This window comes from Cornus florida, unplaced genomic scaffold (assembly GCF_030987335.1).
Source record: "Cornus florida cultivar Cherokee Brave unplaced genomic scaffold, ASM3098733v1 CherokeeBrave_3.0.0_Hap2_Chr10, whole genome shotgun sequence".
NCBI classification, from domain to species: Eukaryota; Viridiplantae; Streptophyta; class Magnoliopsida; order Cornales; family Cornaceae; genus Cornus; species Cornus florida.
Genome location: NW_026775580.1, coordinates 107,711,408 through 107,737,279, shown reverse-complemented (window position 1 = coordinate 107,737,279; position 25,872 = coordinate 107,711,408). Strand labels below are relative to the sequence as shown.

General features: G+C 35.4%; 2 protein-coding genes across 5 annotated transcripts; one reads left to right on the top strand and one right to left on the bottom strand.

The window, feature by feature from the left end:
* The first annotated feature begins 4,134 nt into the window (after positions 1-4,134).
* Positions 4,135-17,679, top strand: LOC132276872 (methionine aminopeptidase 2B-like). Of its 3 annotated transcripts, none has more exons than XM_059778504.1 (12): positions 4,135-4,293; positions 4,510-4,676; positions 7,141-7,177; positions 7,299-7,406; positions 7,948-8,047; positions 8,263-8,408; positions 8,507-8,598; positions 8,717-8,811; positions 14,871-14,967; positions 16,073-16,216; positions 16,304-16,521; positions 17,092-17,679. In XM_059778504.1, exons 2-12 carry the CDS (start codon positions 4,523-4,525, stop codon positions 17,200-17,202), a joined length of 1,302 nt encoding a protein of 433 aa, XP_059634487.1. In that variant the 5' UTR covers positions 4,135-4,293; positions 4,510-4,522; the 3' UTR covers positions 17,203-17,679. The 3 variants fall into 3 exon arrangements, with proteins under 3 accessions (XP_059634487.1, XP_059634488.1, XP_059634489.1); XM_059778505.1 differs by having other exon boundaries at positions 4,135-4,312; XM_059778506.1 differs by having other exon boundaries at positions 4,135-4,382.
* Positions 17,680-18,729: 1,050 nt separating this feature from the next.
* LOC132276871 (uncharacterized) lies at positions 18,730-25,872 on the bottom strand. 2 transcript variants are annotated; one of them, XM_059778501.1, is made up of 4 exons: positions 25,611-25,872; positions 22,902-23,458; positions 20,222-21,133; positions 18,730-19,352 (listed from the first exon to the last, which is right to left on the bottom strand). In XM_059778501.1, the coding sequence occupies exons 1-4, from the start codon at positions 25,767-25,769 to the stop codon at positions 19,088-19,090; spliced, it is 1,893 nt and encodes a 630-aa protein (XP_059634484.1). In that variant the 5' UTR covers positions 25,770-25,872; the 3' UTR covers positions 18,730-19,087. The 2 variants fall into 2 exon arrangements, with proteins under 2 accessions (XP_059634484.1, XP_059634486.1); XM_059778503.1 differs by having other exon boundaries at positions 22,902-23,452; positions 25,611-25,871.

The window sequence follows — 25,872 nt, the reverse complement described above, 5'->3', positions numbered from 1 at the left end:
ATCACAAGTGTCAATTCCATGGTGATGCATATACATTGGTTTACCTTTTTAACTCAACGTACATGCAATTGAAGGCTCAAATATTTGGTGCTTACTGATTTCTGTCAGGTTACAGTTGTTAGTGAAGTTGTTCATTTAATCCCATTTTCAAGAGGAACCTTCTGTCCTATTTAGAGGAAGAATTTCACTCTTGTTTAGTGCTTTCTAGACTGCTCCTTCTTATCTTTCCTCCCATCTAGTATCAGTTGTGGATTTTCACTTACTATATGCACAAAATATCTCCATTTTTACAGTAGTTGAAAATTGGGTATTTCTTGTACCAAATGAGTAGATTTTTGCCTATCTGACAGGACATTTTCTAAATTTCTGCAGTCCTAAAAACATCTTACTGTGCTTTTTTTAGACTTTTGAGGAGATTTCTTGCTAGTATAGGAGTGGTTTGCAAAGGAACTTGCCAGCAAAATCTGAAAACAGTTGACACTTTTTCTTTCTTCTGTTTGGTAACAAGTAAAACTGTTAGAAACTTGTGAGTTTTTGAATGTTTATACAAGGTGTTCTGTGTAAGGTTATAGTGCTCTACTTGAATAGTGTTTGCGACACTTGGTATCTTTTGGATAATGCAGCTGTAAGTATTATTTAAGACATGAAAATTGCTCTTAGGTAAATTTGAATTTCTTATATGTGGTTCATCATTATCTAGTATGTTCTTTTCGAGAATTGGCATTGTGATTATCTATTAGGGCTTTATTATTGTTTGAATTTTTATACAAATTATGTTATCAAAATATTTGAATATTTGTGTATGAAATGTGATTGGGTTTATTATATTTTAACATTTAAGGTTTTAATTTAAGTGGTGTCTCCTTCTCCTTCCACATAGGAGATTGAGGGTTCAAGTTCCCATGGGCAATAGTGGTCTGTATGTGAGAAGAAGTTAATGGCCTTGTTGCTAAATGTGCTAGACCAAAACTTATCTGGTTCAATCTGTATGGCAAATCAACCTAGGGATTCAAAACTGGTATTTTAATGTCAATTTCAATTTTGATTGTGCTTATTGTCTTTTCTCTTATTGTTGGGGAATTGGAAACAGGCTCAAAAGCATAAATTCATCCTATCTGCATCTTGTGTGGAGATTCATAGTGGAAAACACAAAGAACCCTTCATGTATTAACAGACAAAGTCTTTCTTTCACTTTCATTGTCTAAAGAATGGATTTTTGTGTGTCCTCCTGTAATGGTGAAAGTTGCAACTTCTTGATGTATGAATCACAGCTTGTGTCTTGAATCTTGTAGGAATGCTCTTCTGGTGTAATTTTTATGATCGTTGTCGTAGCCTTCGAATCAGTCGCTGTACCTTAGAGGTTGGATTCCTACATATATATGCTAGTGCCTTTTTCTTTTTTGGGGGTTTGGGTGGGTTCAATGTCACTGTATGTGACTTTAGTGCTCCATCGGGCAGTTGGTTAGTCTCTATTGCCTTATGTACCATGATTTAGAATGCTGTCATCATCTGAAGCTTGCTAAAAAAATTCCATATGTGTCTGTCAGACGGCCTTTCTGTGTGTGTGAATGCAGGCGTTTTAATAAGGAAGAGCTGTTCAAAAGCTTCTGTCGATGTGGACTTCAATCGAACAGGATAAACTTGGTCATCATTCTGTAGAGGTCTAGGCTCTTAAATTCTTAATTTATGATTGTAAGTTTTTCTTTTGGTCCTATTAGATGCGTAAGTCTTGTTGGTGTGACATCAGACCTTCTATTGGCATTATGTCTCAAAGTGTTATTTGTATTTAAGAATTTCAAAAGTTCGTTTTGATTTGTGTATGCTGGGGGCCTTTGCATTCACATAACATTTTTCTCTTGCGAACTTCCTCAAGTGCAATAATGTGGCTTATGGTCATTATTGTAGATGTTTGATGAATAATATAATAGATTTTTTTTTGATGACGTGGAACCCTCGCAGCAAGTTAAGTCGAAGGTAATAATGGAGGTGGCAAGGCTCGAACCTTGGACCTATGGGTGTCCAGGCTAATACCTTACCAACTCAACCAAGCCTCCCGAGCACTCTAATATAATAGATGCTAACAAATAAGTATATGTTTTTTGTCTGAACTCTTTAAGAAGTTCACCATGTTGAATAGCTTGGTTACCATTTGACATTGTTAATCCGTTGAAGTGTAAAATTTTGCTGCATTTTTGCATTGCCTTGAAAGAACGTTTCTTCGTCTTCTCGTTATTGTTCTTTTACAGTTAATTATTCTTGTCAAATTTGTATAATGAAAGAAAAGTGGCATCTATGAGCCTCGCTGTATTAAAAATTTTACTCCTGAGAAGGAGGAAGTTAGTGTTGGAAAACAAGGCGTGCAGTAATTGGGTAATGATATGCTAGTATTATTTTGTTCATTTTAGACTGATAATTTATATGGAAATCATTTAATTTTCTGTCATCATGATCCATCAACATTATGCAGTTCTAATACTAACTGATTCTGAATCATGGTGTTGGTTTAACAACAATTTTTCTTCATATGTAGAGATGGACCTTCTCTACATGTGCCTTAGGTTATGGGAAACCAGAAGTTCGCCGTGTTTACAGTGCTTGAGTTTGTGTAATCGGTGACTATAGTTGACTTCTCTCTGGGCAGCCATGGATAGTTTTTGCTTTACCACTATATCAGAAGCTGTGATGAAAATTTTGCCATTCTTTTCTTTTTGTTACCTGTTTTGCAGCAGATTCTTTGTGCTGTTTTGGGGAATTATAGAAGTTAAAGCATCTTTAATGACCTGTGCTTGAAAATGGAAGTAGGATATGTTTTACAATTTTTGCAAAGTTGTGTTCAAGAACATGGCAATTTTCTACTGATTGAGTTGGAAACTGTTTTCTACATACTATGGGAATTGGAGTGTCCTCAATTAAATGGGTAATCAAAATTTTGCTAATTTCGAGGAATTTGGAATGCCAGGATTGCACTCCCATGTAATCAAACAAGACCTAAATGATAGTATTACTTACCAGAAAAGAAAAAGAAAAGAGAGAGATCTATATGATCTTATTGTCAACAATGGTGGTGTTGTGTCAACAATGGTGGTGTTGTGGGTCACTTAGAGTACTTAATAATTAATCATTGGACATATATAGTCCTATTGTTTTATATGCATGGGACAATTATAGAAAAAAATTCTACGTGACTTCAAGGAGATTCAAACTTTCAAATTTTCAAACTCTAAGCACATTTTATAATATATTGCAACTTGACTACTCTAAAATTCTCCCAATTACTTTTTCTTTCTTTATAACCTATAATGAAATTTTCGTTTGAATTTTTTTTTTTTTTTTTTTTTTTTTTTTTTTTTTTCAAGACAAGGCAATGTTGGTGAATGAAGTATGAAATGTTATGAAGTGCTATATAAACTATGCCTTGCGTAAAAAAAATTATATTCACTGGTTGGAAAAAAAATCGTTAAGATTTCGTGGTCGTTAAAATTACAATGCAGCACTTATTGATAATTATATATGTGAAAGAAAAAAAGAAAGAGATTTTTAATGGCTACCAAGAGACTTTTTTAGCCTACCCAATTGTCCGTGTCCATTGAAATTAATTCTATGAGTACAACAAAAAAAATAAAAAGATATATAATTAATAATAGAGTCAATATATTTCTTTTCGGAGTAATTATAGTCATGGTCAAAAATCAATGGTCTTTATTAATCACTAATTTATACCAAATAAAAAAATAAATATACCGTAAATATAAAATGATTTATAAATAACTTTTGATACAAATAATACAATGTGTATATATCCCTGAGTCTCTTACAAAGTTATTTATTAAAATTATTATTTCTTTAATTTTTTTAAAAAGACAAAAAAAAATTTATGCAATATAAATTTATTAAGACCTATTATCGTATTTAATAAAAAAATAAATTTGGTAAATTATCATATTTTCTTCTAATTTTAATGTTATGTAACCTATGAAATGATACTTTTTGATATATATATATATTGTTTTAAAAAATTCGCATTAACAAAAATACATATTAGAAAATTAAATTTTATTTCTTTTATTTTTGTATATTAATTTTTGGACCGATAAATCTTTTCTATTTTTTTAATGGAGCGCTTGAGGTCCCACTTGTCTTTTGCTAGGGTTTACTTCTTTCGAACGCCAAAACGAGTTCGTGCCATTGAAGAGGGAAAGAAGAGAAGAGGGCTCTAAAAGACTTTTCAACAATCCAAAAAGATCGCATTCCTTAGCTCCTTTTCATTTCCTCACAATCATCACACTGTATCAGGTTCATTTCTTCGATTAGGGTTTGTGTTCTACCGGTTTCTTGTTTATCTTTGGATGGATTGATTGATAAATGATGAGTATTGTGTTAGGGTTTGTTTCGACTTTAATACCCATTACCAAAACGTTTTCATTTTTCATCGTTATCAATTTTCGACTGTATATATTTGCTAGCAGTAAATTTGACATACTTGCATGTGAATTTATGCATATTGTGCAGGTAAGCCTTACTGATGGCGAAGGATGACTTGAATACGAAAGTTCCTGTTGAAGAAGAAAAAGGAACTTCTAATCTTGCTGATGGAAATGAAGAAGCTAGTGACCCTTCTACATTGCAAGAAGAAGTTGAGGGGAAAGTTGATGGTCTAGCATTAGATGAGCCATCAGGTTATTATATCATAAATGTGTAATTGCATGTTATCATCATCAAACTCATCATCCTTGTCTTTATCCTGTACAAACAGGTTGGACACTTGTAATTGCACGTGATCCAATCTATAATTTTTATTTTTCTTGGGGATGAATAATATATATATTTTTATGGCTAGCGAGGTGTCAAAATACATTCAAAATGATATTTCATATGATCCAAAACATGATGCTATTCGAGTAATTGGCAAACTCAATTCAAATGTTATGCAAGTTTGAATAAATTTGATTCCAAGTTGGTAAAAATAAAATGAATTTGGTTCAATATTATATACTTTTCTTGCTGTGATTTGCTCCGCATAGGGCCAAGGAACTATAACATGCTTGCACACGATTTCCTTGTCTTTTTTTTTTTTTAATAATTTGGATGGGGTGAAAAGCTTGGAGGTCAGTAGTAATAGTGAGGAGGAGAAGGTCTGGTTTGCAAAGCCACTCACTTGGGGATGGGAGATGAGTTTCTAGATGGTCCAAAAGAATGTGGGAGGAGATAAGCCCCTAGCCCTGATGGGATGACTATGGTTTTCATTTATGCTCCGTTTGGTTGGAGGGATAGAAAAATGGATGGAGGGGGGGGGGGGGGGGGGGGGGGGGTGTGGTGAGGCATCCTTAGGGAAGGGAAGGTGTCTCCCTTACTTTTTGTTTGGTTGAATGGAAAGGATAGTAGAAAGGATGGATGGGTTGACAATTTTTTTTTTTTTGTTGGAAGGAAGGAAAGGAGAGTTTTTTTTTTTTTACCAATATACCCTTATTATATGTGTGAGAGAATTTTAGTAGGGTTTAACAAGTGATTTTGTAATTAATTAAAGGTTAAAATTGGTATTTCATATTTGTAGTGTAGCTTTTCTTTCTTTCCCTCCTTATTATATGTGTGAGTGAATTTCAGTATGGGTTAGGAGGGATGCTTCATCCCTCCTTGCTTCCTCCCATCTTTCCCTTCCTTCCAACCAAACAATGGAAGCTTCCTCTATCCCTCTTCTTTTCCATTCTTCCTCATTCCTTCCTTCCAACCAAACATAGCATTAATATTGTTAGTGTGCGATTCAGGAGGAAGTGGTGGATGTGTTGGCAGCATACTTTTAGGCCACAATGCGGTCATGGTGTGACAGAAGCATTGTGTAACATTATTAGGTGACAATCTCAGAAACCGCTTTGTAAAAATTTATTGATCTTGCATGCCATCAGATATTGTCTCATGTGATTCTAATTCTCACCGGTATATCAATGAAGATTGGACTTGGTCTCAGCCAAGTCCATTACAACTCAGCCATCGTGTGAAGATGTGTCCGAGTCTCATAATCAAGGTGTGTAGAACTATGAGAATGGGGACTTTGAGGAGAGAGATTTTTTTTCTTGATAAGTAATCACTAGCTTTGCTTCTTAAACTGGTGGATAAAGGTGATATTTATGTTCTAACTCATAAAATGCCATTATGGGAGGGTAACATATTTTGTATGAGTTGTTGGTACAAATGAGAGCATGAACTCTAGATCGGGAGTAGCAAGGAATCAGGTGTGGTTTTAAAATTGGATAGGGGATGCCTCTGACCTTGTGGGTTGGAGTTTCTTGCTTTATATCATGGAGAGGATAACTTTGTTAGTGTATGGTCGAAGCAAGTTAGTATATTCTATGTTGAAATTCTCCATTTTGACGTTGTTCTTTTCAAGGTTCTTTGTGAGTTCAATTAGGCTTGCTGCAAGGGGGATCTATCACCCTCCAATTTGTTAATGATGGAAGTCTTGAGTAGAGTGTTACAATAGAGATTTTAGGCAAGTCAATATGTTATTGTTTGTAGAGAATCGATGTGTCTAATTTGTATACATGCGTTGGACGCATCCCACATCCAATGTACATGTTGTATCAATATGGGTGTATTGAGGAAAGAAGAGTGCATGTAACAACACACAGGGAACATTTCAATCTTCCTAAGAAGCTTGAAATTTCCACATTGAAGATGATGCAATTGGTCCTCCTTAACACCACAAAAAACAATGGTACAATCTGTGTACAAACATGAGAAACCTCTTGAGTCCAACCTCTCAATAACAGAAGGAAAAGCTCAAATTTTATAGCAGAGAAGGGTTTTTTATTTGTGTGACAAGTGAGAACTCATTTTTTCACCACATTCCATTTAATTTGTATTCTAATTGAGTATATCCTTAAACAACATTATCATGTTATATGACACTGTTACATAACATATGTAGGAAATGTTTATATACCCATACCCAACTTTTGGACATATTTCAGGTCAAGTCCTTTGGGCATGACCTTTTATAGTGATTTTTCTTTGGTTGGAGCCATAAATTAATTGATTGAGAGTAATATCTTTATATAGTGGTGTATTTATGAGTTACTTAAATGAGAACTATTTTTTCCCGTGTTTCTCATACATGTATTTCTATTTTTTTGGAAACTGTTTCAGAAGGTGCAAAGAAGAAGAAGAAGAAAAATAAAAGCAAGTGAGGACTATCTGTATTTTTCACACACACACACACACACACACACACACACATGTATATACATACAGATATATATTACGTTTTGGCATAAACTACAGCTGAATTATCTTGTAATGTGCAGGAAGAAAAAGGAACCGCCACGGCAAACTGATCCACCATCTATTCCAGTTGTTGAACTTTTTCCATCAGGGGATTTCCCAGAGGGAGAAATTCAACAATACAAAGATGAGTTAGTACACACTAAACTTAATGGACTATAACCACTTGCACCCTATATCAAGCATGCGTCGATCTTTTTCCTTTCTTGGAATTAATTTCAACTTGGTTTTTTCTGCTTTCTTTGTGTTTGAGTAGTTGTACAATTATACTAGCCCTTATAGTTTCATTGATTAACTAGGAGTAGTAGTGTGAAATTTATGATACTCTGTAGTTGATCATGAGAAAATCTATATGTTTTTTACTTGGCTGTCAATCACATGAATAGATATTGTCTGAATTCAACCTTTCACTAGGAGTAGTAGTGTGAAATTTTTTATACTCTGCAATTGATCATGAGAAAATATATATGTTGTTACTTGGCTGTCAAATCACATGAATTAGATATTGTCCAAATGCAACCTTTCTTTGGATGATACAATTTCATCAGAATGTTTTTTCCTAACTTCCATTGACAGTGTGCCCTAGATTTGAGCTGAATTTATGATTTGTTTTTCATATTTCTGTCTAAATGCTCCGGAGCTTCATTCCCAAATTTGATGGTTATCCTGCAGTAATTTATGGAGGACTACATCTGAGGAAAAGAGGGACTTGGAGCGCCTGGAAAAACCCATTTATAATTCAGTTCGCCAAGCCGCAGAAGTTCATCGTCAGGTTACTATTTTCTCTTATGTGTATGTGTTGTCAGTCGTGTTATATGTTGTATATGTACATTTACATATTGTGGTTAAAAGCCTGAAAGAGAAAAAAGAAAAAGAAAAAAAATAAAAGAAAAGGAAAATCTCTGTTAAGAATATGAAAACATTTCATTGTGGATTTTTGCTTCCGGTTCTTGACATATTCCTTGAGTTCTGTTTATTTGTGGTTAGGTTCGGAAATACATTAAAAGTATTTTGAAGCCTGGAATGCTGATGACTGACCTCTGTGAGACACTGGAGAATACTGTCCGTAAGTTGATATCAGAGAATGGTCTGCAAGCAGGCATTGCATTCCCCACGGGATGCTCTTTGAATTGGTAAATTTTTTTAGGTTGGCATTTGAAAATCCTTATAGGTTCCGGGTTTTTTTGTGTCCTTTACTTGTGTTTGTGTTCAAATATCTTGTCATTGCCAGGGTTGCAGCTCATTGGACCCCAAATGCTGGAGATAAGACTGTGCTTCAGTATGATGATGTTATGAAACTGGATTTTGGAACTCATATAGATGGTAACACTAGGGCAATTTGTCTCATTTCATCTCTATATTTTACTGCCTATATTTGTTGGTAGATTCTAATCTTCAACGCAATATACCTCTCTTATCTTGTTGGCTTTTTTACTTGCAGGACATATAGTTGACTGTGCGTTTACAGTGGCTTTCAATCCTATGTTTGATCCATTGCTTGAGGCCTCACGGGAAGCTACTAATATTGGTATAAAGGTAGTTAATGCTGACTTATAACCAGTTTTTAGTGATTTAATTGGTTATAAACTTATTGTGTAAAGCAGATTTGTGCTAAATTCTTTTCCTGGATTGTTTCAATACTGATGGATATGGAATGACCTTTATTTTCGTTTTGGAATATAAATTGACTGTAGATCAGTCTTTGGTGCTTGACATTGTTTTGTGAAAGTATTCAAGTATGGGCACAAATAGATGTTGATGATTCCGTTAAAGATTTTTTTGGAGCAAGACAAGTAGTAACTTATAGTAACTAGAAAGAAAGAAGGGGATGAGAATGAGAAGATAAGATAAGGCTACATGAAGGAGGTGAGAAGACAGACGAATAGGGTTGAGAATCAGATTGAAGGAGGTAGGATAGATAGACGAGGGATTAAGAACATCAAGAACAAGGGGGAGAAGAGAGACAAAGGGAGTTCACAAACTCAAAGAAAACGATAATCAATAATCTCCAAAACTAAGTTCCCAAATTACAAAGGAGCCTTTAAATAGGCAAACTATTAAGAAAACCCTAAAACATAAAAATACCAAAATAACCCTAAAATTTAAACATGATAAAAAATAACAATAAACATAAATAAAACCCTAAATCACTAAAATCCCCAATTTTATTTCTCTTTCCCTCTTCCCCAAAAATAATGTTGAAGCATGTGCAACTCATGCATTCGAGTCATATCCCGTTCCCCATCACAGGGTTTGCATATGTGAATATTATCCAATTCCAGGACTTATTTTATTTGATTCTAGAGTGAATCTTCATCTTGCATTGTGGGCTTGTAGCTACTGATGGCAATTAGGTTGAATCTTTTCAAGGTAAGGATACTCGACTATATGGATCAATCCATAACTCCTGTCAAGATTTCAATCTAACGCCACCTCTTCTTTATGGGTGGCACTGCTGAAGGTTGTATAGAATCATATACGGCAATGTTTGAGTAGACATGAAATCAGCAAATGGTCCACAATCCTACTAATCCACTGTGACACGACCCGTTAAGAAATCCATTTTAACATGTTTCAATCCAAGCTTGCAGAAGCAATAAGTAAACAAACTGATTGATCTTCATGCATTTTCACTTCATTCTTAATTTGGGATCATAATATACCATAACATGGATGAAACAACTAATAAAACATTATTTCCAAAGCAGAAATAGAGAAAGAAACACTCCTTAATAAAGCAAGGTGGTTTTGAAACCAAAAAATCCTTAAATAAAAAAAGCAAAAATAGAAAGTAAAAATTATTGCTTTTGTTTTGACAATGCAGTGGAAATGCAGCCTTGAAAGGGGGAAATCATTTCTAAACAGAGGATTAAAAGAGCTTTGATGTAGGAAATTCTGTATTGAGACACAGCAAAGAATAGTAGAGCAGAAGTAAAGAATATTGAACAGCAGCCTCCTTCAATTTGAGTGGTTATAGTCTTCAAGCTTTGGAATGTGATCTATTTTTGGTTTTTTAAATAAATCGTGCTGTTTGACTTTCGCACTAGTTTCCAAAGATGTCCCTGCTCTAATAGACGATTTTGTTAGTTAACAAAAAAGCCCCTTTTTAACGTGTAACATGGTTTTGGATCATGTTAGTGTCCACGACACAAATACTAAACGGGTCAGATTGGGTAATTCAGGTTGGACGTAATAGCCTTAGTATGACCCATAAATTATTCGTTACCAGTCTTATTAGACCTAGACCTGGTAACGGCATAAACGTGATTAAGGCCAACACAGATCTTAGACCTTCCTGTCAAGTACAACCATATTCATGGGTCTTGTCAAGAATTCCCACATCTGGTAGGTGCAGTCTGAAAGGGGTAGAGCGCTTAGCGAATTGCTAGTTGGCTGGTTAAGATTTAAGAAGCAAGTATTGAAGCAAAGAGGCTCGAAGTTTTCGGGCTAGGCTCTGTTTGTTTGGGTGTAAAATATTTTATTTTTTATTTTTTGGTGCTGGTTGTCCAAAATGTAAGTAAAATATTTACCAAGTAAAATATTTTATCAAAACCTAACGAAAGTAACTTGTGCTTTTGTCTTGGAATTTTTTTTCAGAACCTTTGCCAAACACCGAAAAAAATATATATGTATATATTTACTTGAAAAAGTTTTATATATAAAATATTTTTTGAGGAAGATATTTTACGTCAAAACTTTTTTTTTTTTTTTTGGATACGTAATAATCAATTAGAAAAGCGTTCAAAAGGGGAACGCGTCCCTAATACAAAAAACGAAAGCTGAACCTAAGGACCTATAGAATCCAAAAGATCAACTAAATCAACAGTAGAGGAGCAGGTGCCTCCTTTCACATAACAAAAAATAGAGCGAAGAATATGAAGTTTCAAGGTCGCTAAAGACAATTCCTTTCCTTCGAAAATTCTGCTATTCCTCTCTTTCCATATGCACCACCAAACATAGTGTGGAACAATCCTCCAATAATTGTGAGCGTGGCTTCTCACTGGGCATCCTCTCCGTGAGTTAATCAGTCCTTTGGAAGACTGAGGCATTACCCAATGTACGCCAGATATGCCAAAGATTATGATCCATAGGACAATACATAAGAATATGATTCACAGACTCACCGTCTCGTTTGCATAGACAACACCTATTAACGATAATGTTGCCTTTCTTTCTCATGTCCAACGTCAGATCTTACCCCAGATGGCAGTCTAAACAAAGAATGCTACTCTAAGTGGAGCCTTAGAGCGCCAAATATTCTTCCATAAGAAAATAGGACCAACAAAGTTGGAAAAACGTGGGAACATGAACCGAACACCAAATCTTCTGTGGGAGGAAGGAACCCACAAAATGCCATCACTACCTCTTCCAACTTCCTCCTGCTGATACAACATACCCAGAAAAGGCACATACCTCATCTGTCTCCCAATCCTGAAAAGGACGCCTAAAGCATACATCCCACGTAATCCCGCTACTATCAAGCCGATAACAGTTAGCTACACAAGCGTGTCTATCTTCGGCTATACTATAAAGTCTAGGAAAGGAGCAAGACAACAACTGATCTCCACACCATAAGTCCTCCCAAAAGCGGACACACCTACCATTAGAAACCTTGAATCTGATATGGGAAGAGAAGACATCCCAACCCTTCCGAATGAATCTCCATACGCCGACCCCTCCTGCAACAGAGACTGGACAGGAGACTTAATTGAAAATATGCTTAGTCCCACGATATGACTTGCCTGACCTTTATGTAAGGTCTCCAGGGATGTAGTGGACAATTGGATTACGAGGTCGGAGCCAATCATAATACAATTTCAATTGCCAACCACCAGGGCCAGCCCAGGCCTTCTGGCAGACCAGCACATGAATTTTGTAGTTAGATTCGTGAAAGAACTGCAACGTGTGTCATAGCTACGACCGCTCATCCTTGTTATAGTCCATTGAAACGAATTCTGTTACCTAACAATTCTATATGTGTCCTATGAGTCCTGTCTCTGACCTGGCAAGATTAATGTGTTTGGATGCATAAGAAAAGGAGGTTCCATCTGGATTTTGTTTGGGTGGATTTAGTACTCTTTAACATTTTATGGTCTTTGCTGTGGTCTTTGTGCCACAATGGCCATGACTGATACCATGTGGTTGAAAATGCTTAAGAGAATAACATTTTGTCCATGCATGTGTGGCCCTGCATTTGGAACAAACTTGAAAATTTTGTTATTTTGTGTCCTTTACTTAATTTAATGTTATGGGTCGCATTGGCTAGCTGGGGACTGCATAACATGCATCTGTGGTAGGGATGCCATCTTGTGGCTTGCCTTGTTGAATGTTCTCATTACTGCTCTTGTGATAAGACCGTCATTTTGTCTGGAAGCATTTTTTGTTTGCTGCTTAACAAGTGGGCCCCCCCCCCCTTTTTGCCGATTTAAATTGGTTCTCTTATGCTACCGTATTATAGATAAGTTGTCACCTTTAACGTTAGTTTATACTTGTCATTGTCTTCTTACAAACTTATACTACTTGGGTAAGGACCAATTTTTAGGCTTGTGTCAGGATATACAGCAACACAACTGACATGTCGAAGACAATACTACATTTCTTTTGGTTCTGTCAGTATCATCTATGTTGATTAATCATTAATGTGATTCTGTACCTTCTTATGGCTGGACTGTGGGAGGAAGGAGTTGTTAGTTTGGGTTCTCCAAACATATAACTATATAAGTTATATGATGGAAAGTTGACGGGGTATAACTATATCACGTGGACTCTCCAGTTGCCTTCAATATTTCTGTTTGGAAATGACAATACATGGGTATTGGTATAGATTATATGTCCAACACAAATCCAAATTAGATACATAATTCCTCAACATGCGACATGCGATTTTTGAAGAAGAATGAACTCAGATTTGATTATATTTCCTGCTTTCAAATCAAGAATTGGATAGAAAATCCTTTTTTTACTCTTGATTCCTAAAATCCTTTTTTCTCTTGATCCCATTTAATTTAAATTTTATTCCAGTATATCCTTAGATGTTGATAACATCATAATTTACGATAAGAAAGAAAGCCATTACTCAGTGTTGGCATTATTTGCACAGATTGACAATCCTTGGCTGAACTCACATTCTCATACTTGAAAACTTAGGCTTTTAACTCTGAACCATGCAATGCTCCCTAATATCATGTATTACGGTATCATATAAAATTTAATATTTAAATGTTCAAAATGTGTTAAGATACCCATACCCAGCTTTTGGTGGTTGGTACATTTCAAGCCAAGTTCCTATATCCTGAAATATGGGATTCAAGGAATCTAATACGTTGATTTACACTTGCGCTCGGTCCATGTATCAGAGTTCATGTATCATAGGCAAAAGCTCAGGTTTGCCTTCGAAGCTGAGATTTCCAAACCTTTTAAGATTGGCGGTGGATGAGGATGCAATTATCTTTGATTTAATCGTGGTATAGTTTGGATCCTCGCCTTTTGAGGCCGTATTAAGATTGGGAGGTGCAGTCAGTTTAAGCCTTTTCAGTATGTTATATGGGTGGGGTGGAGGAGAGATTTGCTGGAGATGGGAGTCTCCTCTGAGAGGCCGTAAATTTTCTTGATCAGTACTGTCTGTGCTAGGGAACTGAGGAGAGTATGACTCATTTGTTGATCCACTATCTTGTAGTGAATGGACCTTTAGCCCCTTAATTTTCTTTGTTTGGGATCATTTGGATTTCCTTGAGGTTGGTGATTGAGGTGCTGGAGTTCTGGAAGCTGGTTGTATTGGGAGGCAGAGGTGGGAGGTTTTGTGGCGTGCGGCTTATGCCAGTGGCGGTTCTTGTGGTTTGCATGAAAAGGAGACATTTTAAAGGCGTTGAATCACCAATTTCCAAACTCAAGAAGACTTATTTGAGAACCTTAATTTTTTGGTTTCAGGATGCTTAGCATTTCTGATCATAATTGTGTGTGTGGTGAAAGAAAAAACGGGAGGGCTTTTTTTTTTTTTTTTTGTGGGGGGTTGTGTATTTCTTTTTTGAAACTCACACTCACTTTGCCCCTATGGGGACTTGAACCCGCGACCTTCTACTTCGGAAGGTGAGGGAGTACCATTAGGCTACCGCCGTTAGTGGTAATTGGGGGGATAGTCATTGCTTATATTTTTGTGTACCCGGGGGTATAAGTTGTTAATGGTTTGCATTTTGGTTGTCTTTTTTAATTCATTTATTTTTATAGTGTGTATGTGTATATTGTATGTATTGCATGTATCAGGCATGTCCCCCTTGATGCTGATTAAGGAAAAAAAAAAAAAAGAAGGAAAAAATCTTTATCTAACATGCTTAACTTCTTTTTTATATCCTGTGAACAAGTTGAGAAATTCTTATTCCTATGCTTAAAATAGAAATTATGGTCCTTCTAGGAACCAGTTTCATCTGAAGTGATTCTTATATCCAGTCTAGAAATTTTCACTTTCATATGAAGTGTTTGACATTGAACACTTGCTTACACTTGCTTAAATATATTAGAATTAATTTGTTCATGGTGACCTTATAGTGTTAGCCTTGTATTAGACAATAGTATTGATAATTTGTTTTGTGTTATTTTAGGAATCTGGTATTGACGTACGCCTGTGTGATGTTGGTGCTGCAATCCAAGAAGTTATGGAGTCATATGAGGTTGAAATTAACGGGAAGGTGTTCCAAGGTATAATTTGTACCTAAGACTAGGGAGTAATAGTTTTATCAACTATTCTCTGTGGTTTTATTATTTGTGCTGCATATTACTACTGCCGAAAGGTATGGAAGAATCACCATAACTCATGCATTAGTGTATACGACATGCTTCTTTGGCTTGGTAACAAGCCAGCTGGTTTAGCTTTTCTTCATAAAGTCGGGTTTGTTTTGACATTTCGTGAAAATCAATATAGTATGTATATATATATATATATATATATTCTTTTTAATGTCAATTATATGCAAAAATCAATTTTCCATCATTTAGATCGGGCTTGTGAATAGGAAATGTGGCCATGACCTCAGACTAGGGAGTAATAGTTTTATCAACTATTCTTCGTGGTTTTATTATTTGTGCTGCATATTACTACTGCCAGAAGGTATGGAAGAATCACCATAACTCATGCATTAGTGTGTATGACATGCTGCTTTGGCTCGGTAACAAGCCAGCTGGTTTAGCTTTTCTTCATAAAGTAGGTGTTGGTTTGATATTTCGTGAAAATCAATATAGTTTGTTTATATATATATGTATATTATTTTTGTTGTCAATTGTATGCAAGCATCAAATCTCCATCATTTAGATTGGGCTTGTGAATAGGAAACATGGCCATGACCTCAGTCAAGACTTGGTCATTGTTGAAAACTGTCTTAAAATCTGATTCAGCATGCAGCCCGGAGCTTATAATAGTGTCAAACTGAGATCCAGGTCCTTTGTGTGTGTGTGTGTGTGTACCATGAATTGTCTTCTTATGACGACTCAATCAGATGGATGAATTTTTATTTGTTGTTGTTGATAAATTATGAACCTGTTTGCTCTCTAAAGCTATTGAAATTTGGTCAGTGCTCTCTTAAACCCTAAATGGGTTAGTATCATTACATATTATGGTGCTTTTCTCCCATAATTTCTTTGTATAACTGCAATTAATTTTTAAAACAATATTCTTCCATACCATTTTGACGATGCCCAACTTTTCTTCTATTTGGAAACTCGTGATTTCTTTTTTCATTCCTCCCATCTCTTCAGTTTTCACAAAACACATTGTATTGATCTGTATGGAATTTGGCTGTTTTGGCAGTTAAAAGTATCCGTAATCTGAATGGACATAGTGTTGGGCGCTATCAAATCCATGCTGGAAAATCTGTTCCTATAGTGAAAGGAGGAGAACAGACAAAAATGGAAGAGGGTGAATTTTTCGCAATAGAAACTTTTGGCTCTACAGGTAAAAATGATATTCGGTCTAAAAAAGATAGATAGTGGATGTGCATTATGATGTAACATGTCCTTATTTTTTTGGTGTTGTATGCAGGTAAGGGATATGTAAGAGAAGATCTGGAGTGCAGCCATTACATGAAGAATTTTGATGTTGGTCACATTCCACTGCGGTTACCAAGAGCAAAGCAACTACTTGCCACAATCAATAAGAACTTCTCCACATTGGCTTTCTGCAGACGTTATCTGGACCGCCTAGGGGAGACTAAATATCTAATGGCACTAAAGAATTTGTGTGATGCTGGTATTGTTCAGGTTTGTCTCGAGACATGCCTTGCATTTGGTTTTCCTTTTTCTTTTTGCCTTTTTGAAGTGTGCAATTTTATTATTTGTTATGGGAGTGAGTTCATTTTTGCTTAATCTCGCTTTCTTTTTATTTGATTCTTGTTTGTTAAAATTCAAGACTATGGAAAATAAGTAATATTGAGTTGTAACTTAAATTCAAGAGTTTACAGCATAAGGTGGGGGTGGTTGCTATTAGAAATTTTTTTTGATTCCCGGCTGGAATTTGTAGAGGCAATAGTTTTGTGGCACCTTTAATACAGAAAACAAAAAACAAGAAGAATGAAAGAAACGATCGTTAAGATGGGCTGGCTCTCTATTTCTATATTTGTACATTTAGTGTGTATATCCTGCCTACGTGGGGGATGATGATAACAGATTATTATGTGAAATGCATAAGATTAAAGGAATTCATTTAAATTTTACTTGATAGCGTGGATCTCAACCTTTTTTAATGTGTTCCTGATTTATCTATAAGAATGCTATTTCTTTTTGTATGTGAATTGAGACTAATGAAGAGCTTTGCTAATATGTTTTTGGCAGCCTTACCCTCCTCTTTGTGACATCAAGGGCTCCTATGTGTCTCAGTTTGAGCATACTATCTTACTCCGACCAACTTGCAAAGAGGTCATATCAAGAGGTGATGACTATTGATTGTGACGAATCAAATCTTGGCTTTGGCTTGGTGATACCCGCACGTTGGCTCTACATTCCAATTCAGATGTGAAGGAATTGCGCCAGATCTTCTGTTTTGAAATTTATGATTATTCCACCGCCAATTGCCATCCCAAGAAAAAATCTAGCTTATACAAGTATATTAAATAAACTTGTCTGTCTAAAAGAATACACTTGATAACCTTTTTGGTACTGCTTTTTGGGAGATACTGGGTAAGGTTTGCTTGTACCCAATCTCTGTTCCACATCCCAATCTATGATTTAGCTATTGATCCAAAAAATTGTGAAAGCAAAATATTTTTAGTGAAGCATGGGAAATGAATGAATACGCATAGATGTTGGCTTGTGCTCTCCTTCTGTACTTACCTAAAGACGAAAAGTGCGTGACTAGCGCATTTTAGACAGGTGCTTGGTTTGGGTTTCTTCTTCAATTCTCAACTCTTATGCTGCAGGGCACTTCTGTCTCCCTTTTCTTTTACATTTCAGTTTTGGGCCAGTATTCAGCTTTTCTATTTATCATGTTTACATGAATTTAAATGCAATTTCAATTGTTGATCTGCGTCGCACGCAAAATTGAACATTAAGGAATGAGTTTTCATGAGTTAATGTTCCCAAAGAAAAGGAATGGCTAATCTTATTATATAGGGTAAAACATGTTTTTATTTTTATTTTTATTTATTTATTTATTTTTGCATGCCATCTGTGTGAAGCCAAAATTGGAAATAAAGTGATGTCCTACTAGGTCTCCTGAATTAAACGGTGTGTCATTTGGAATTTGAAGCAGTATTAACTATACACAAGTAATGGTGACATTGTGTTTTTTCTTATTTAAGATAACTCTCATGCAAGATCTTAGACATTCAAAACTAACAAGATCTTAGATATGCCAAAGGAGAATGTTTCAGGGTTCAAAGATTCATAAGAGGCATGGATTCACCTATTTATAAGGACATTTAAGGGTGTTTTTTCGTTCAGGATAAATATACTTCTTGTACCACAACAAATGGCTTGTTTGATTGACTTGAAGGAGCTCAAGTACACATTATCAGCCTTTAAAAATAATGCCAGAGGATACTTCATTTTTTTATGGCTGTATGGTTGGATCGGGTGGAAGAGGGAGACTGCAAGGAGTGGTTTGTCGGAAAATAAGATATGAAGAGAATCGAAAAGTCCCAAGTCCACGAATAATGTACATCAACACAGAAGTAATTCTATGAACAAGTTTTCACTCTAAACATGCATGGTGCATTGGTTTGGCTAAACATAGATTTTGATATGATTCCGAGTGAATCTCCCACTTTGAAAATGATATGCTTTAAAATCTTGTAAGCGAGATTGTAAGTGAAGAGCTGGGGATTACTGGCAGTGACTTTCTAGTTAAGGGGTGTTGCATTCATCTGACTTAATTATCAAACCCCTCAAACACGCCCAACAAAAAAGAAACTGTTTTTAACAGTTAACAATATATCAGACCTAGATTATCAACCCTGGAAGGAACACACATGGTAAACAAATATGACAATTAGATGAATTCTCTTTCACAATGTTCATTCAGCACGTGCACGTTCAAATGCAATGCAATTTCTATTACACTGGATCGGTTTCTATTTTTCCAAACAGCCAAATAGTTTCAATATCAGAAGTGAAAAGTTAAAACTACATTGCTCTTATTATGCAACACGTGATCCTACAATGCAATATATTAGCCATTTGACTTCTTTTTCTGCTAATAAAATTAAATATTTCAGATTTGCACAGATAATCGTTCTCTTTGATAATGTGAACAAAGACCAAAAATAGGATTTCCTCTCATTTTCTAGACTGTCAGTGTCTGCAAATTTTATCTTCGTCATCTTGTTCATGGTCATTGACCCAAGTGATCCTCACCGGCCCCTCCTTCATCTCCTCTTCCTCCATAATCAATCCATGGTAGCATAGACTCAAACAAGACAGCTAATGCATTTCGATTTGCAACATCACGAGGAGCACGTGCCCCACCAGCTGGGTTGGCGAATTGATCCCTGTTCTGCTGTTCTCTCATCCTCGGATCAGCTAGAAAATTTTGCAGGTTATCAGGTGGCAGAGTTGGCACTGAATCAGAAAAATCTGATACCAGCAGATGCTTGTACCTGGCAATCAAGAAATTTCTGCATTTAAACTCCCTGCATGTGTAATAACTAAACTACAGTACTAGCATAATGGGTGCTACAATTGTACATTTTACATAACGACCTGATTAACAATACTAAACTTACAGGAATCCTTCCTAAGCCTTCTAATTTATCGAACTAACGTAGCACACATGCTTTTTGGGAGACCAAAAAGATTGATGCTATGTGTTCCTTGACTTGAAATATTTGTAATAATTTTTACATGAAGAGAAAAAATCAATTTTCTGATATATATATATATATATATATATGCTTGGTTGAAATTTTAAAACTATTTGCCAAATTTAAAAAATGCAAGAAACATTCATATAGAGAAAAGCATTAGCAATTTATATTAGCGTACATGTAAGTTTAGATGTCAGACATGTATATAAGTGAATATATATATGAAAATATACAAGTGTGAATATCTATGTAAATGTAAATATATATATATATATATATATATATATATATATATATTTAATTTATTGGAAAAACTGAAGTAAATAAATTTATATGTACGCAAAGAGGTAAGTGTACATGTACTGTAAACATATATACTAATGAACATGTCTATACAAAAACTATTTGGACACATGATGGACTCTAAAAATTTAAAGAACATTTTGGAAAATGACATGGAAAAAGAATCAGCAAGTCATTTTAGATTTTGCAAGTTACTTTTACTTGCTGCAAAAAAATTTGTAGAACACTTTGTGCAACCAAATGCCCGAAAATGCTGATATATGTTTCAAGAAATGTTATATATAAACAAACAGAATCCCAAAGGAGCTGCATCTAAAAGAGAGAAAAATAACACTGTATTCATTTGATAAACTACTTACTCATTTTTCTCAGATGAGAATGCTTCTTTTCTCACACAAGCCCAATCTTTTGCATCACTTCTATTATGTTCCAGCGTCTCAACCACCAGTAGTGCAGAGTCCTTAAGCAATTTTTGCATATCAGGGAGCCTCCATACAAGGTAACTCCTCTCAACATATATATTATTCAGGTGATCCAAGGATGGGATTCCGGTTTGATCTGACCCAAAGAAGCTATGCTTGAGTATCTTTGTCCATATCTGATCCTTTAAAGGTACTTTTGCCACTAGTTTTTTTAAGATTGAAGGATGAAGCATCAAAGCCTGCTTCATGAGATCAGTTGAAGAGGCTTTTCCAGTGTCTGTTTGACTATCTTTTGAGAGCCCCTCCTGCTCAAGATAAAACCGGCACACGGCGAGAGAGTATGAAAAATTTGGAAATAACCACAAGGAATTATCACTTCTATATTCTTCAGAGAATCGTTCTAGCCATGTGTACTCTTCTGCTCTCAAAGAGTAGTAGTCAATGCAATAAATGGCACCCATCGGATCATCCGAATCCAATGAAAGCAATAGTTTGCAAATTTCAAGTGCAGATCGATGGCACCCACGCCTATCCATATTTTTCATGTGACTGAAAAGTGTAGTGAACAATGGCTTGTTCGTGTCATGGCCATATTTCAACTGGCAATTACTCTGCAAGGGGCTGAACATTGGATGCCATGCACATTCCAAGGCATATAGACACTTCGCAATAAACTCTGCCGACATTTGATGCTCACCCGAGAATTTAAAATACTCTGCCATAGTAATGAGCGAATCTACATGGTAAGGATTGTTAAATAGAACACTTGCTATACCATTAAGATCATTTATTGCTTTGGTAGCTTCGAATGATCTCTGAGCTTGGCTATAGGAAGATGAATGTACATATCTACATGATATTGACAAAAACCAAAATAAGAGACATGATAAACAATAAAACCAAAAATTACTACAGAGTGAAATTCTATTGTATGTCATTATGTTCATAAGTGACAAAAAGCTAACTTGTATATAATGCATATGAAGTAGGGGAAAAAAAGAAAGAAAAAAAAGATGAAGACTAAAGTTTGGAAGAGGTTGTGAGTTCCACTCCTTGAAGATGGATATTGCACCCGAACTTTGTGCATCTATCAAAAAAATAGGAGACTATTCAATCATAATACACAATTGTGGTTGCTTATAAATGGGATATCTGGCAAAAGTAGAATTTGTCTAGAGATATAAAACAAGCTGAGCTGTAGGCCAACATAGAGGCTCAGATCAGCGAGATGCGTGTGCATATGCAACAAGTAACATTTTCATAGAAGAAGAAAAACAAGCTGAGCTGTAGGCTAACATAGAGGCTCAGATTGGCGAGATGCATGTGCATATGCAAGAAGAAGAAGAAGAAGAAGAAGAAGAAGATATAATTAAACTGTAAGTAAGACACAGATTTACGTATAACTTCAATATTTTATTTTTGATGGAATGATATTTAGGCCTTCCTTGAAAAGCAATTTTGTTGATGGAAGTTTTCTTGAGCTCATATTACAGGATCCTGAGTGATAGAGGGCTGAAAGCATCTTAAGCTTTCCTTGAAAAGCGATTTAGCTTAATAAAGTACGCTTGAAGGTGGGTTCCATTGTGTGCCAAGCAGTAAGAGATGCCACCTTATAATTTGAGAAGGGGAAGCCTTTTTATTCTTGAGTGGTGGAATGTGTATAAGAGAAGAGAGAGAGCACCGATCATCTTCCCTTTCACTGTGACTTTGCTAGGGATATGTGATGGGTGCCTCTTATTCTCTTTGTTTGGGATGCTGGGTCATGCCAGAGACTTGGTGGACAGCCTTTAGGCTTTCCGACGGGGGCCGCATAAGGTAGGATGTTTTAAGCTAGGACTTAGTTCCCGTGTATCTCATGTGCAGCATAGCAAGTGAGAAAATAGAAGATCCTTTGAAAAAGAAGTGTAGTCCACCCAAAGAGGTGATGAAAATATCAAATTCAAGTGCTGTGGTATCAACTTCTTTCGCTCAATGAGGTTATGAAAATATCCGTGGATGCTTCTTGAGATTTTGGCAAAGAAATATTTATCTTTTTGACTCGCTTCTGCATTCTCGCACCCGCATTAAAAATATATATATATATATGAAAAAAAAGAAAACCTATATTGGTAGCTTCAGCAAATTCATTGGAGTTTCATATCAGAGGTCGAGGATGAAGCAAATGTTATTACCAAATGTTATTCATTGCTCATCATATACATCATTTGTAATTTATCTTTTTGACTTGCTTCTGTATTCTCTCACGAAAAATAAAAAATAAAAAAAGAAGAAGAAAAAGAGAAAAAAAAAAAAAAAAAAAACACAATATTGGTAGCTCAGCAAATTCATTGGTTTCATATGTGAGGTCGAGGATGAAGAAAATGTTATTTGGGAGATAGTTATAGCAAATGTTATTCATTGCTCATCATTTGTACATGAAATGTGCTCCCTTGGTTCCTTTACCCAATATCTTTTACTCATCAGAAAAATTATAGTGAGTAGAAAAACATGAATTTAAACATTTCACTAATTAACTTGGGGGAAACATAGTGAAGTTGTATATTAACAGCTGCAATAAATAAATACATATATACGATGCTATTCCAACAATGACTAAAGGATTAGGGATGAAAATCACCTGAAATAGTTGTATCCATCTTTGGTTTCCAGAAGTTCCATGGACAAAGAGCCATCCCAACGAGGCCAATGGTCTGACGGAGAGACAAGAATAGTCTTCCTATGGTTGTGGACTCCACGTCGACCCCCACGTGATTGTCTAGAACTGCCTGTTTGATTACTTTTTTCAAATAAATTCACTACCTTAGAGCCAAATATTCTTTTTAGCTCATTTTCTGCACTTAGAAATTTGGGATCCACTTGTAAAATAGACGGGATACATTGTTTAACCAGGCTGTCACCAACTTTTACATTTCCTTGTTTAGCTTTTAAAGGACCAGGCTGAGGACTAGCAGACTGAGCTTCAAAAGATAAACCTTCTAACATCACATCCAAGGGTCTTTCAACATTTTCTACATTTGAAGAGGGAACCTCCTTTCTTTTTTTCTTTTTCTTTTTTTTCGCCTTGTTATTAGACAATGGAATTGAGTTCACAGTAGCTTTCACCACAGAGGGTTCTTCATCATCAATGTGTCCTACCAAGGATTCATCGGCAATTTCTGACTCAAACACCTGCAGCTGAAAATATTATTAGGTAGCGAAATCAAATAAAGTGCAGATGCAATATGACTGCACTTGCTGCTATTGCCAATAACGTGTTAAGAGATAAATAAATAAAACCTGAGCGTGTGTCATAAAATCAAAATGTCAACAGATGACAATCAAAGATAAGGAAGAAGCGTCGAGGAAAAAAAGATTCATATTAATTACTTATTCTTGCAGGCACACACCTAGTATAATTGCTTATCATGTTTCTGAACAGTCTTGCAATATGCATTATAAGCTAACAGTGAGGTTTACACCCTCTAGTCTTCAAGATGTTCACAAGTGAGCTAATCTGCGGGCAGAATCTATAGAGGACTTGGCTTAACCAAAAGCACAAGAACATGATAAAACACAAAGAGCAAGTAAAAGTTTCATGTAATTCCTCATTTTTCATCATTATCCTTTGTTCTTAGTAAGGAGATAGTAACCTGGTGCAACCATAAAGCTTGAGTTGACAAATGATGATATAGATTTGACTTAGGTTAAATTCTTTTGTTTTAGGAGTTCTCAATTCATAAAAAACATGACCGAATTGGCTATCAAGCGGGACGAAAGTAATAGTCTGGTTTTGCCCACATCAACTCATTGCAACGAAGTTGGATTACTTCACAAACTAAGAAGGATATAAATAATTCCAAATATGTTTAAAAATTTAAATGTACGGTTGGAATAAAGAAAAAGTATAAAACATTTAATGGGGTAATTTATGAATTTATCCATAAAATAGGTGTAATTGAGAGACGCAAAATAAGTATGGTGATGGTCCACAAGGTTTGCCAACCCTATCTTGGGCTAGGGATTGCGCACCACTGTGTGTGTGGTTGGGCCTCGGTGGCCCAAGTCATGGTTACTTGTTTGAAGTGTCTGTAAATTGGACCCTAAATTAGAGGCATAGTAATAAATAAAATAAGGTAAATAAAACCTGATTAAGCGAACAGATTAGTGGAAGCTATAGAATTTTATTTTAAGAAGAACAGTAAGTAACATTACCCTAATTGAAGTCAGAACTAAAGATATAAATATTCTAAACTAAGTAAGCGTGAAGTTTTAGTTTGAATAGAAGAAGGAAGAGGACTTTAAGTTTTATTTTATGCCTAAATCACATGTTATATGCCATTGTCTAGGTTGATTCGATCATGAACTTATATGCTGGCATCTGTTACTTGTGTATAAATCTTATATTGAGATATATTTGCATTTCATTATATGTTGGCATCAAAGACGACATCCGGAAGGTGTCTATTATCCATGTACGATCTTGTGAGAAGAAGTCATTATATATGGAATCTTGTATTGATTGGAGATCATTTGGATCAAATAACAAATTTATCCCTGGGGCATGAAAGGGCTGTTGGTTGAAGCAAGAAGGGACCTACGTGACAAGCAAGAAGGGACTACTATGAGCTTTTGGGTGAGAAGCTCTAGTCACCATATGTTGCCAATATTTCAATGTGGCAACGGTCTGTGCTGCATTATATTTCATGTTGCCAGGACATCTGAATTGTGATCCCATTTATTTAATAGTTATTCATATTATATGTCTATTTTCTTAGATCATGTTATTAGATCACGAAGTGTTTTTAATACTATGTATAGGTTGTTTTCCTACTGGGAATTACTTATTCTGACCACGTTTGCAGAGAATGATGGAGCAAGGGAGCAGTTGACGCTTTGGTTATGTTGTAGATTTTTTTTCTTTTTTTTTTGTTTTTTTTTTTTTTTTTTTGTCCAGTAGATTATTAATAGTATTTATTTTGGTTTGAGATATTTAATGATACTAAAATTTTTAGTGGTTTGTAGCAGTTTATGATATTAGACTTAAGATTTTAACTTTATTATAGTTGATTTTCGGATCAAATTATATTATTGTTAGTTTTTTTCAGTAAATAAAGTTAGATTTCTGTACATTCATGATTGTTTTGATAATATTACAACAGAGACATTCATCTGACTGGTTAAAACTTAAAAATCATAACGAAACAATTCAATTGATTTTTTTGGTGAAATTCAGAAGTAATAACAGATAATAGGCGAAACCCTCAACATCTCGAAACTCGCATACATACATCAATTTTATAAATACAGAATACGTAACGCAGATATCAGAACAGGTAAGGAACCAAACCTGATCATCGTCGTCGTTGAGAAGATCAAAGAGATTTCTGGAAGAGCGAGCGGTCGATTCAGGGGAATCCTCGGAGTCATCACCGTCCAATTTATTCTGAATTAGTTGTTGTTCTTCTTCTTGTTCTTTGAGGACTTTCTTCAGCAATCGAGCCGACATTGTTAACCCTTAGAGCTCGATTTCAATGGTTCCTGATTGCTTTCGAATCAGCTTATGCAGCTGATATGTTGAGAGATAGTAGAGTATATGATAGAATATTGTT